Here is a 12,926-nt window from a genome sequence, read left to right as displayed (position 1 = left end):
GCCCTGCCTTCCCCCTGCCCCTCTTGGGATCCCTTTGTCCTGCCCCGCCCCGCCTTCCCCCTGCCCCTCTTGGGATCCCTTTGTCCTGCCCCGCCCCGCCCCGCCTTCCCCCGCCCCTCTTGGGATCCCTTTGTCCTGCCCCGCCCCGCCCCGCCTTCCCCCTGCCCCTCTTGGGATCCCTTTGTCCTGCCCCGCCCCGCCCCCCTCCCCCGCCCCTCTTGGGATCCCTTTGTCCTGCCCTGCCCTGCCCTGCCCCTGCCCCTCTTGGGATCCCTTTGTCCTGCCCTGCCCCGCCTTCCCCCTGCCCCTCTTGGGATCCCTTTGTCCTGCCCCGCCCCGCCCCGCCTTCCCCCTGCCCCTCTTGGGATCCCTTTGTCCTGCCCTGCCCCGCCTTCCCCCTGCCCCTTGGGATCCCTTTGTCTTGCCCCGCCCCGCCCTGCCCCTGCCCCTCTTGGGATCCCTTTGTCTTGCCCCGCCCCGCCCTGCCCCTGCCCCTCTTGGGATCCCTTTGTCCTGCCCCGCCCTGCCTTCCCCCTGCCCCTCTTGGGATCCCTTTGTCCTGCCTCTGCCCATCCACGTCCCACCCTTTCGGGGCCGCCCTGTGACATCCTGCTCGGCCATCTCGGCCGCGCTGGGACTGCCCCGAAAGGTCTCTCCCCCCCCCACCCGCTTTGACAGCGCCTGCCCCCTCCCAGTGTCTCCGCGGGAGCCCTGCAGCCCCCCGCCCGCCCGGCTGACGCTCCCTCCCTTCCCTCCGCCCACAGTTGCAATTTACCTTGGAATCAAAAGGAAGCAGAACCCCGGCTGCTCCGATGTACCGGGCATGTGAAGGTGACCAGCGCCCGCCCCCCCGAGGCCATGATGGCCGCCCTGCGCCAGGCCACGGACTCCGCCAGCTGCCTCTGCCGCCAGCTGGAGCCCTTCCTCCTGTCCTGCACGCACGCCAAGGGCGCCGGCGAGCACTTCTGCCACTTCGAGGCCGAGGTGTGCCGGCTGCAGCGCCCGGGCCTGACGGGCGTGCTCTTCCGGCGCCTGGCCGGCACCTCGCTGGCCTTCCGCACCGTGGTGACCAGCATCGCCAGCCAGCTGCAGCTCTAGCGCCCGGGGCCGCGCCGGCGCCAAGCCCTGCCTGCCGGAACCCCCGGCTCCCCGGCCTCTAGGGGCCGTGTCCTGGCCCTGGGCGCAGCCTCTCCGGTGCTGGCCCCGCCTCGGGGCCGGGCTGGGCGGGGGCAGGCCCGTGGGGGTGGATCTGAGCCACTGGCCCCCCGCATAGGGGGCCCCCCTCGGCAGGTGCTGGGGGAAGATGCTGGCAGGGGTAGGGCAGGGCCCCTCTGGGGTGGGGGTGGATCGAGGCTGAAGGGTGGGAGTGGTGCCATCAGGCCCAGAGGGGAGCCCCGTCTCCCTGGGGGGTGGAGAGCAGCAGCGGCTGGGGGGCAGCCCCCAGGAGCAGGGGCTGGCTCTGTCTGGGCCCAGCAGTGCTGAGCAGGGGCTAGCGCCAGGCCCTACGTGCCCCTTGGATTGGGGATGAGGGGGTGGATCTGGGAGCCAAGGGGCAAGTAACCCCTGGGCTCGCAGCCCTCCCCTTACTCCACCGCTAGGGCAGCCCCCGGGCCTGTGCCTCCCTCCTGGGAGCAGTTCTGAGCCCAGCCCTCCCTCTCCCCCCACCCTTGGCCACCCCAGCCCGGGGCCGGGACCAGGAGGGGCCAGCGGGTGGCCCTCGGGGAGGCTGGACCTCCAGGGGCAATCAGAGGAGCTGCGCAGGCGGGCGGGGGCCTGGCACAAGCGGCTGCATCTCCCCGGAGGGGCAGCGCCTGTCCACACGTGCCTAGGGGGGAGGGGATGCCGTGGGGCGGGGGGGTTGGCCTGGCCTCTGAGGGGACGGCTGGAGGGGGCGAGGGGCTGGAAGTGGGCAAGGAATAAAAGATGGAAGATCTGCTGGCTGCCTGGGGGGGGACACCGGGGGGTTTCCGCCGGGCTCTGCTGACCCCCCTCTTTTTTTAAGAGCAAAGCACCAGGCCACCCCTGGGGCAGCCCTGGTGGGTCCCCCCCCAAGCTCTGCCCCGGGCCCTCCCCTCTTGTACAGCCCCTGTAAATAGCCCCGAGTCCCTTAGGGTCGTGTAGCGTAACGAGCCAGCTCGTAGCCTTGGGACGTTTTTAAGTTATTCCAGCCCTGTGCGCCAGTCTGTATCGCCCCCCAATAAACATAGGAAACCTCAGCCCCCCTCTGGCTCCTGCCTCCGCCCCCCGCGGGCCACGCCCGTCTGGCGCCTCCAGCCCGTCCGGAACCAGCAACCCTCCAACCCCAGCCGGGGCGGGCTGCCCTGCCCTGCGGGTGGAGCCAGGTGCCCTGCTGCCCGCGGCCGTGGGGCAGAGTGCAGGGGGTTTTGCGGCTGGTTGGTTTTACAGTCCCACCTAGCGCACGTCCTGTGTGCACCGCGATGCAATGGAGGCGCCCCACGTGCCGGGGCGAGGGCGGGACTTCCTGTTTTGCCCCTGTTTTGCTAGCAAGTGGCAGGTGCTGGGGAACCGGGCCGGCGTGCCATGGGGCGAGGCCCAGGTTGGCCGTGGGCGGAGGGTCTGCTGGCCCTGTATTGCTCAGGGTTCACCTAGATGCCAGCGCCAAGCTGAGCTGCTTTGCCGGTTGTGGGGCAGCCCAGGCAGCAGGGGGGCACCGCTCAGGGCTTGTGTGGGGTGGGCTGGCTGGCAGGGGGCTTGGGTGGTCACAGGGCCTTGGGGAGCACAGAACCGGCTGGCACGGCCAGCAGCTAAGCTGGGTGGGGTGGGCACAGGTGCTGGTGTGTACAGCTGGGGGCTTGCTGGTGGGCACAAAGCTGGCAGGCCGTGGCAGGCACATGGGGTGCGGGCGGGAGCTTGGATTCAGTACCCCCTTTCTGCTGGCACCTTGGGCCCGGGCGTCCCTATGGTGCCAGCCCTCCGGGAGCGCGCAGGCAGGGCCCTGGGCGCTCCGCCCCGCTCATGGGCCCCACACGGCTCTGCTGAGCAGCCCTTCCAGAGCTGGAACGCCCCTGGCTGAGCTGCTGCCCCATAGCGCAGGCCGACGCTGGCCTCCGGCCCTCTGCCCATAGGTCGCTGGGTGGGCAGAGCCAGGTGCACGTGGCTTGGAGCCAGAGCCCCCAAAACCTGACCCCACCCAGCCCAGTGGGGCTCTGCACCGAGGGGGCGGTAGGGGCTCCGGAGCTGGCCGGACAGCGTCTTGCTCTTGGGGGGAGGCTCCGGGGGGCTCGGAGGCAGGGGCCTGGCTCAAGTGGAGCCCCCCTTCCCCTGCCCACTGGAGAGCTACTGCCCCTTGGCCTGGCACCGGGCCGGGCTGCACGCTTGGGGGGCCAGGCCTCGCCCCTGCGCTACCCCCGCCTCCCCCCCACACGCACAGACACAGAGCAGCCGCCAGGCAGCCATGGTTCTTTATTAGGCCTCAGGGGCCCGCAGGTGGGACCAGGCCCCCTACTTCTGGGCGGGGACCATGTCGTCGATGGCCTGACCCTTCTCCAGCTTCTTCTCCATCTCCACCATGAGCTTCACGCCGTCCACCACCATCTGCACCTGCTCCACCTCCGAGAAGCCCAGCCGGTCGGCGTTGGAGATGTCGAACACGGCGCCCACGGCCTCGGTGTCCACACCGCCTGCGGGCACAGCCCCACGTGCTCAGCACCCACGCCGCCACCCCCCACGGCCCCCCCACGGCCTCGGTGTCCACGCCGCCTGCGGGCACAGCCCCACGTGCTCAGCACCCACGCCGCCACCCCCCACGGCCCCCCCACGGCCTCGGTGTCCACACCGCCTGCGGGCACAGCCCCACGCGCTCAGCGCCCACGCCGCCCCCCCCCACGGCCTCGGTGTCCACGCCGCCTGCGGGCACAGCCCCACGCGCTCAGTGCCCACGCCGCCCCCCCCCACGGCCTCGGTGTCCACGCCACCTGCGGGCACAGCCCCACGCGCTCAGTGCCCATGCTGCCCCCCCCACGGCCTCGGTGTCCACACCGCCTGCGGGCACAGCCCCACGCGCTCAGGGCCCACGCCGCCCCCCCCCACGGCCTCGGTGTCCACACCGCCTGCGGGCACAGCCCCACGCACTCAGTGCCCACGCCGCCACCCCCACGGCCTCAGTGTCCACGCCGCCTGCGGGCACAGCCCCACGCACTCAGTGCCCACGCCGCCCCCCCCCACGGCCCCCCATGGCCTCGGTGTCCACGCCGCCTGCGGGCACAGCCCCACGCACTCAGTGCCCACGCCGCCCCCCCCACGGCCCCCCATGGCCTCGGTGTCCACGCCGCCTGCGGGCACAGCCCCACGCACTCAGTGCCCACGCCGCCCCCCCCCACGGCCCCCCATGGCCTCGGTGTCCACGCCGCCTGCGGGCACAGCCCCACGCACTCAGTGCCCACGCCGCCCCCCCCCACGGCCCCCCATGGCCTCGGTGTCCATGCCGCCTGCGGGCACAGCCCCACGCGCTCAGGGCCCACGCCGCCCCCCCCACGGCCTCGGTGTCCACGCCGCCTGTGGGCACAGCCCCACGCGCTCAGTGCCCACGCCGCCCCCCCCACGGCCCTCCACGGCCTCAGTGTCCACGCCGCCTGTGGGCACAGCCCCACGTGCTCAGTGCCCACGCCGCCCCCCCACGGCCCCCCACGGCCTCGGTGTCCACGCCGCCTGCGGGCACAGCCCCACGTGCTCAGTGCCCACGCCGCCCCCCCCCACGGCCCCCCACGGCCTCGGTGTCCACGCCGCCTGCGGGCACAGCCCCACGCGCTCAGGGCCCACGCTGCCCCCCCCCATGGCCAGCTGCCCTCCCCCCTCCAGCACTGCCCGGCCTCTCAGAGCCCCCAGGTCCCAGCCCAGTGTCCCCCCACCGCCCGGCCCAGTGCCCATGCTGGTGCCAGGGTCCAGCCACGCCTGGCCCAGCCGGCCTCAGGGCCCAGACCTGGCAGGCGCTGCCCCGGGGGCACCCCAGCACCAGGCTCCCCCCTTATTCCCCCACAGGGGCAGCGCAGCTCTCCCCCCTGTACCCTTCGTCCGCCCCTCCCCCAAGCCTGTGCCCCCCCTTCCACATCCACCTGCCTCCCCTCCCCTGACCCCGTGCCCGCCTGGAACCCTCCCCCCTCCCCTGTGCAGCCCCCCCGGCCCCGCCCCCTCACCTGTGCTGCCCCCCCGGCCCCGCCCCCTCACCTGTGCCGCGCTTCTGCAGCCGCAGCCGCTTGAGGGTCTCCTCGAACTTGGGGTGCTTGCTGAGGTGGGGGAGCTTGACGTGGACGCCGCCCCGCAGGCCGGTGCCCAGGTTGGACGGGCAGGTGAGCACGTAGCCCAGGTGCTGGTTCCACATGAAGGGGTGTCCGGCCTTCTTGAAGATCTCCTCGATCTGCCGGGGGGGCAGGGAAAGCCGGTCACCCCGCGCCGCCTGCTCAGCCCCATGTCCCCCCCCGCTTGGCCCAGGGCCTCCCCGTCAGGGCCCAGCCCTGGAAATGGCTGGGCCCAGGGCCCCCCTGCCCCAGCTAGATTCTGGGTTGCCTCTGCCAGCCAGGCCCAGCACGCCCCGTGCCCCCTATCCAGTGCCAGGGGTGCCCCACAGCTGACACCAGAGCTAGGCAGTGGGGGGGGGAGCAGATACTCTGAGGCCCCAGGGCGAGGGGCGTCCACCAGCTGGGAGCGCTCTGGCCCGCACCCCAGCGTCAAGGCGGGCAGTGAGGTCTAGCGGTGAGAGCGGGGGGCGGGGGGTCCTGGGTTCTCTCCCCCCGCGGGGCAGGGGGGTGCTCACCTTCTGCAGCCCCACACAGAAGCGCCGGAACACCTCCTTCATGTTGCCCCCCTTCTCCATGGAGATGACGCGCAGATGGTCCTCCTCGTTCACCCACACCAGGAAGGTCTTGTTATCGTTGTGCCTGGAACACAGCGGGGGGTGATGGCCCCGGCACCGCCCCTCTGCCCAGCCGCACGCCCAGGGCCGGGGCCCCTCGCCAGCCCCCCAGCACAGCGGGGGGAAGGGCCCTGCCCCCTCAGCTGGTAGGTCTGGGCCCTGCTGGCCAGGCCGGGCTAGGGGGCATCCTCTCCCCAGAGGCACCCGGTGGGTTCGCTGTCGCCCCCCCCCCCATCCCGACGCCCGGCCAGAGGGCCCGGGGAGGAGCATGTGGCACCACCGGGAGGGGAAACTGTAACAGGGTCCAGGGATCCCCTCCCCGAGTTGGCATCAAACCAGCCCCCCCCCCCACGCTCTAACCACTGGCCCCCACTGCCCTCCCCGAGCTGGAATAGAACCCAGGGGGCCTGGCTCACAGCCCCCCCCCCCCCCGCTCTAACCACTGGCCCCCACTACCCTCCCTGAGCTGAAATAGAACCCAGGGGGCCTGGCTCCCAGCCCTCCCCGCTCTAACCACTGGCCCCCACTGCCCTCCCCGAGCTGGAATAGAACCCAGGGGGACTGGCTCCCAGCCCCCCCCCACACTCTAACCACTGGCCCCCACTGCCCTCCCCGAGCTGGAATAGAACCCAGGGGGCCTGGCTCCCAGCCCCCTCCCCCCGCTCTAACCACTGGCCCCCACTGCCCTCCCCGAGCTGGAATAGAACCCAGGGGGCCTGGCTCCCAGCCCCCCCCCCCCCCGCTCTAACCACTGGCCCCCACTACCCTCCCTGAGCTGGAATAGAACCCAGGGGGCCTGGCTCCCAGCCCCTCCCCCCGCTCTAACCACTGGCCCCCACTACCCTCCCTGAGCTGGAATAGAACCCAGGGGGCCTGGCTCCCAGCCCCTCCCCGCTCTAACCACTGGCCCCCACTGCCCTCCCCGAGCTGGAATAGAACCCAGGGGGCCTGGCTCCCAGCCCCCTCCCCCCGCTCTAACCACTGGCCCCCACTGCCCTCCCCGAGCTGGAATAGAACCCAGGAGGCCTGGCTCCCAGCCCCCCCCCCCCCCGCTCTAACCACTGGCCCCCACTACCCTCCCTGAGCTGGAATAGAACCCAGGGGGCCTGGCTCCCAGCCCCCCCCCGCTCTAACCACTGGCCCCCACTACCCTCCCTGAGCTGGAATAGAACCCAGGGGGCCTGGCTCCCAGCCCCCCCCCCCGCTCTAACCACTGGCCCCCACTACCCTCCCTGAGCTGGAATAGAACTCCAGGGTCCTCGCTCCCAGCCCCCCCGCTCTAACCACTGGCCCCCACTGCCCTCGCCTGGCGCTCACCAGATGCCCCGGGCGTCGGGCCAGTCGCGGGCCATGCCGGAGGCCAGCAGCAAGGGCGAGACGGGCTTGTCGAACAGGAAGTGGTCGTCGATCAGCTGCTGCTGCTCCTTGTCGCTCATGTCCTTCAGCGGGTAGTACTTGCCCTTGAACTCCCCCGTCAGGCTGTTCAGCGCTGGGGGGGCAGCGGGGCTCAGCGCCGGCCTGGCCCCACGGCCCCTCCCCCGCATGGCCCCTCCGCCCCACGGCCTGACCCCAGCCTCCCACTGGCCTGCTCGCCAGCCCTATGGCCCAGAGCCCTGCTTTCCAGCCCCCCCCACCTCCACCCCCAAAGTCCTGCTGCCCTGCTCCTTGGTCCCACCGCCCTGGAGCCCAACCCCCGCAGGGGGCCGCTGCCCTGCACCCAGTGCCCAATCCCCCCCCCCCCAGGGCACAGGCTGTGGGGACCCCCGTCCTGCCATGGACCCGGCCCGTGGGGAACCCCCCTCCCCACCAGCGCGCCCGCAGGGGCTCGGACAGGCCGGGCCCAGCCCCCTACCGGTGACGGAGAGCTTCTCGATGGCCCGGCGCTCCCCGCGGCTGCAGTGGGGGGGCAGCGTGTACCCCTTGATGCTGCGGCCCGTGCGCACCCGGCTGCTCAGCACGTAGTTGGGGTCCAGGTCGTCGCCGCCCTGCGCGGGCCAGAGGGAACCAACATCCGCAACAGCCCGGGACGGCCCCCTCCCCCGGCGTGCCTCCCTGCGCCCCCCCAGTCCTGTCCCTGCACCCAAACCTCCCCCGGCCCAGCCCCCACTGCAGGCCCCCCTCCCGCCACAGCCCCCCAGCCCCCACTGCAGGCCCCCCTCCCGCCACAGCCCCCCAATCCCCTCCAGCTCCCCTCACACCACAGCCCCCCAATCCCCTCCAGCTCCCCTCCCACCACAGCCCCCCAGTCCCCTCCAGCCCCCCTCCTGCCACAGCCCCCCAGTCCCCTCCAACTCCCCTCCCACCACAGCCCCCAATCCTCTCCAGCCCCCCTCCCACCACAGCCCCCCAATCCTCTCCAGCCCCCCTCCCGCCACAGCCCCCAAACCCCTCCAGCTCCCCTCCCACCACAGCCCCCCAGTCCCCACTGCAGGCCCCCCTCCCACCACAGCCCCCCAGTCCCCTCCAGCTCCCCTCCCACCACAGCCGCCCAATCCCCTCCAGCTCCCATCACAGCCCCCCAATCCCCTCCAGCCCCCCTCCTACCACAGCCCCCCAATCCCCTCCAGCTCCCCTCCCACCACAGCCCCCCAATCCCCCAGCTCCCCTCCCACCACAGCCCCCAATCCTCTCCAGCTCCCCTCCCACCACAGCCCCCCAGTCCCCTCCAGCCCCCCTCCCACCACAACCCCCAGTCCCCACTGCAGGCCCCCCTCCCACCACAGCCCCCCAGTCCCCTCCAGCTCCCCTCCCACCACAGCCCCCCAGTCCCCACTGCAGGCCCCCTCCCACCACAGCCCCCCAGTCCCCTCCAGCTCCCCTCCCACCACAGCCCCCCAGTCCCCTCCAGCTCCCCTCCCACCACAGCCCCCCAGTCCCCTCCAGCTCCCCTCCCACCACAGCCCCCCAAACCCCTCCAGCCCCCCTCCCACCACAGCCCCCCAGTCCCCTCCAGCTCCCCTCCCACCACAGCCCCCCAAGCCCCTCAGCCCCTCTCCCCTGCTCCAGTCCCCCCTCCCACTCCTCTCCTCCCTGCCCCCCGCCCCCCCGCCCGCACCTTCAGGTTCTCGTGGTTGAGGTCGGTCTTGTGGGAGTCGGTGGGCTTGTAGCCGCCGTGCCGGTCCTGGATGACGGGGTCCAGCAGGTCCTTGAAGACCTCGTAGGTCTCCTCGTCCCCGGCCACGCAGCCCACCGTCATGATGAAGGGGTGCCCTGCGGGCAGCCGGGTGTCAGCCTGGGCAGCTGGCGAGGGGCCCCGGGGCCCCCCCTTGCTGCTCCTTGGGAGGGGGCAGCCAGGCTCCCGTGGGGCCCGTTCCCCACCAGTGGGGGGGTGGCAGGAAGGGTTCAGCCCGGCTTCCCCAGGCCCCCTCACCCTGCCAGGCCTCTTGCCCCTTTGCCAGCGGTTGTGGGGGGTCCCAGGGACACGGGGTGGGGGGGCAATTCTCCCTTGGCCACAGGCTGGAGCCCAGCTATCAGTGACTGGGGGGAGGGGTTCCCAGGATGCTGGATGCGCCGGGGGGGGGCTCCCCACCCTGGGGGCCAAGGACAAAAGGGCAGGTGTCCGCAAGGCCCCAGCCCCGCAGTGACAGGCAGCTCCTGGCCCAGGGCCCCCCATTCTGGCTGGGCCACGGTGGGCAGGTTGGGGAGGCCCCCAGGGCTCAGGTGGCAGGAGGGGGCCCCAGGCCGAGTTCGACTCGGCTCCAAAGCAGCGCGAGACCCAACGGGGTGGGGTTCCCGGGGGGGGGGGACGCTGGGTGGGGGAGCGGGGGGGGGGGGTCCGTCCAGCGCCCACCTGGGTTGTCCACCCCGGTCTGGATGATGTCGTCCAGGGTGAAGCCGCTGGGTGTCTCCTTGTCACGCAGCTTCTTGTAGATGTCCAGGGTCAGGGCCTTGGCCATGTGGTTGTTGTGCTTGCTCAGGTCGGGGAACTCCTCCTCCGCCGAGAAGTTCAGCTTGTACTTGTTGTGGGTGTTCCCGAACGGCATGGCTGCGGGCAGGGGCGAGTCCTGCGGGGCACGGGGCTCGCTGAGGCCGGGGGGCAGGCGCCAGCTGGGACCAGGCTGCCCCCTCCCCTGCTCCGCCACGCCCGGGGGGCTCCTCGCACCCGCCCGAGCCCCACGACAGCGCAGCCCCCAAACCGAGAGGGGCGTCCCAGGCATCCCACGTGGGCTGCGCCAGCCACGGGACCGCCTAAAGTCTCCAGGGGGGGCAGGGTGAGCCCATGTGACAAACGGGGGGTTGTTCGTAATGGTTGGTCAGAACACCGGGCGTGCCTCAGTTTCCCCTATGTGTGAGGAGCAGAGGGTGTGGTCGTTGCAGAGACCCCTGGTGGGCAGGTGGGCCCAGCCTCTGCCAGGAGCCGTGGGCTGAGGGGCGCTGCTCTATGCCAGGTTCCCTGCTGGCTGCGGGGTGGGGGACTCCCTGCGGGGAGCTCAGGGCAGGAACCGGGAGGTCGGACCCCACCAGGCCCTTGGGCCAGCAGGGGGCGCTCTCCCCAGGTGAGTGGGGGGGCAGTGAAAGGTTTGGGCAGAACCCCGTGCGAGGGCGAGGCGGGGGGGACGACTCCGCTGGGCCAGACTGGGGGGCAGCTGCTGGTGGGGGGTGCCCATGGGGCAGCAGGGCAGGGCAGGTGCCGCGGGGGGTGGGGGGGAGGTATCTAGTTGCTGCGGGTGGAAAGTTGGGCCGGTTTTCAGCTGCTCTAGGAGGGCTATTTTAAGCCCCTGCCCTTGTCCCGGGGGGCAGGCACCTGGCGGGAGCAGCGGCAGCTGCCGGCTGAGCCCACATTCCCGGGGCTGCCTTTGCGAGGAGCCAGCCACCTGCAGCCACGGGGGCCCTCTCGGGGGGCGCTGGGCTCTGCTCAAGGCTTCGGGGGCTCCCCGGCCGCAGGGGCCCCACCCTGGGCACCCCCCGTCTTCACCCAGAGAGGCCGCCAGGGTGCAACGGGCCAGCGAGGCTCCAGCACCATCCCGGGGCCCGCCCCAAACACCAGCCTCCGGCTCTGCGGCCTCCCGACCTTCATGGGGGCCCCATGCCCCCCCAACCCGCCAGGAAGCTGATGGGGCATTGCCCTTGGGCGCCCCATGCAGGCTGCACCCACAGGGCCCTCCCCCACTCCGCCCTGCCCTGGCCCCGCGGGGCTCCCCGCTGCCCCCAGCCCAAGGTCAGGCGCAGCCCCTGCCCCTGCCCCATTCCCCTCCCGGGCTCCCCGCGCCGGGGTTACCGGATCAGCAGAACAGCGGGGACGGCACGGCACTGCCTCCTCTACTCGGACGTGACAAGTGACCCGGGACCCCAGCAGGGGAGCTGCCCATATATATACCCTGCGCACGGCTCCCATTGGCTGGCCCGGGCCGCCGGCCGGCCCCGATTGGACACGGCTGCCACCAGCCCAGCACAAAATTTGGGGCTGTCTCCAGCTGGCCTGGCTGGGGGCCCGGCGGGCGCAGGATCTGGGCCCGGCTGTATCCCGGTGACCAGCAAAACAGACAAACAGCACGGGGAGAAATTCCACCTGCCGCTGCGTGACCCGCCGGGTCCGTCCCTGGGGGGGATCACGACAGGCCGGGTCCGTCCCACCCCCCCAGGCCACGACCGGCTGGGTCTGTCCCATCCCCCCAGGCCACGACCGGCTGGGTCCGTCCCACCCCATGGGCCTTAACCAGCTGGGTCCATCTCCCCACCCCTGGGTCATGGCTGGCTGGGTTCATCCCCCCCCCCCCAGGCATCCACCTCCTGGGTCCATCCCACCCCTCCCCTGGGCCATGACCAGCTGGGCCCATCTTCACTAGGGCCAGAACCATTCCCGGGCCCGCTCTGAGCTGGCGTGCAAGGTCCTGGTTGAGGGCGACCCAGAACAAGGGGTTACATCCCTGCCCATCCAGGGCTCATTCTGTTCTGAACCCAGTTACACTGGGGCCCTTCACAACATCCCCCGGCAGGGAGTTCCACAGGTTTTCCCTGCTCTCCCTGGCTGGGCTGGGTCGGGACTCGGCGGGGGACCCCCCATGGAACGCTCCCTGGGTCCCAGGCTGGCCCCATGACCCTGGCGAGGCAGGCCCCATGCTGCACCACCTTCCCATCCATTCCAAGGCCACGGGGACCAGACCCTGGGGACCCACGTGACTCCCCCCATCCTTTCTCCCTGCACCTCCAACCTGCCCCCTCCCCCGGCCGTGCAGCCAGCTTGGAGCCGGGGCCTGGGCAGCTGAGCTGGGCTTGTCAGCACATGGTCCCCGCCCGTGGCCGCCCAGGCAGCCTAGCTCTTTATATAGGCAGCAATGCCAACCCTCCGCTTGCTCTGCAGCTGGCCCGGGCCCAGCACCGCCTGGCAGCCGCCCGCACGCCACCCCGCGCCCAAAACGGCCTGGCTCGGGTTTCCCGGCCCCCGACGCCTTCCTAACGGGGAGAGGAGCCGGGCGTGCATGCAGCAGCTGTCCCTGCGCTGATTTATGGGAGCGTGCCCCAAGGCTGGGCGAGTGGGGGGGCAGGGCCGGGGCGCGCCTGTCCCCTCCCCTCGGACCTGAGGCATGGCCCATGGCTGGACACCCCCTGCTGCCCCGAGGGGGGCTGCCGGGACAGCAACGGGGAACCCAGCTAGTGCCCAGGGCCCGGTCCGGGGAGGGGGGAGCGGCTTTGGGTGGGTGTGGGGGGGATTTGTTCCGGCAGCACGTCCCTTCCTCCCGCCGCTCCCACTCGGCGAGGGCCTGGGCCCAGCCTAGACCTCCAAGCCACGTTCATGTGCTGCAGCCCGGGACTGCATGGGGGTGGGGATGCCCCCTGTCTCGTTGGGGCGGCGTCAGTTAAAGTCAAAGGCGCTCAAGAGAGCCAAGCGGCCACCAACCTGGGGAACGCCCTGCTGCAGGATACTGGGCCGACGTGAGAATGTTTTGCATTATTTTAGGTGGCTGATGCGTGCCTCAGTTTCCCCCTTTATGTTGCATGGCTACCCCGTGGGGAGGGTGGGGTTTGCTTTCTGGACCCCCCTAAGAAACACAGGTGGGAAGGGGTGTCACTTCCCAGAGAGGGGGGCTGAAGAGACCTAGGACCCAGCAAGCCAAGG

The 12,926-nt window shown here is 71.8% G+C and overlaps 2 protein-coding genes across 3 annotated transcripts in view; one reads left to right on the top strand and one right to left on the bottom strand.

Annotated features, from left to right (window-relative positions):
- MARK4 (microtubule affinity regulating kinase 4) overlaps positions 1 to 2,216 on the top strand; it is a 38,830-nt gene extending 36,614 nt beyond the window's left edge. Inside the window, exon 17 of one of the 2 annotated variants that reach the window (XM_075915370.2) lies at positions 765 to 2,216. In XM_075915370.2, the coding sequence (XP_075771485.2) occupies positions 765 to 1,098 (334 nt within the window). In that variant the 3' untranslated portion in view covers positions 1,099 to 2,216. The remainder of the gene's footprint in view (positions 1 to 764) is intronic. The other variant, XM_075915371.2, reaches the window with a different exon arrangement.
- Positions 2,217 to 3,408: 1,192 nt separating this feature from the next.
- On the bottom strand, positions 3,409 to 11,247 carry CKM (creatine kinase, M-type). Its single transcript, XM_075915395.2, has 8 exons — positions 11,088 to 11,247; positions 9,660 to 9,873; positions 8,925 to 9,079; positions 7,722 to 7,854; positions 7,187 to 7,358; positions 5,771 to 5,894; positions 5,185 to 5,374; positions 3,409 to 3,641 (listed from the first exon to the last, which is right to left on the bottom strand). The coding sequence occupies exons 1-8, from the start codon at positions 11,202 to 11,204 to the stop codon at positions 3,463 to 3,465; spliced, it is 1,284 nt and encodes a 427-aa protein (XP_075771510.2). The 5' UTR covers positions 11,205 to 11,247; the 3' UTR covers positions 3,409 to 3,462.
- Between the last annotated feature and the right edge of the window lie 1,679 nt (positions 11,248 to 12,926).

Source organism: Pelodiscus sinensis, chromosome 18, assembly GCF_052426305.1.
Source record: "Pelodiscus sinensis isolate ZL-2025 chromosome 18, ASM5242630v1, whole genome shotgun sequence".
NCBI classification, from domain to species: domain Eukaryota; kingdom Metazoa; phylum Chordata; order Testudines; family Trionychidae; genus Pelodiscus; species Pelodiscus sinensis.
The sequence above is the reverse complement of the archived record's forward strand: the minus strand, read 5'-3'. Positions and strand labels throughout refer to the sequence as shown.

Excerpts from the sequence above, each read along its gene's own strand:
- CKM (XM_075915395.2), bottom strand. The coding sequence starts at position 11,204 with ATGGGAGCCGTGCGCAGGGTATATATATGGGCAGCTCCCCTGCTGGGG. Across the intron at positions 9,874-11,087 it reads CCCGCTGTTCTGCTGATCCG|GACTCGCCCCTGCCCGCAGC; the intron begins GTAACCCCGGCG and ends CGTGCCCCGCAG. Across the intron at positions 5,895-7,186 it reads CCCGACGCCCGGGGCATCTG|GCACAACGATAACAAGACCT; the intron begins GTGAGCGCCAGG and ends GCTGTGTTCCAG.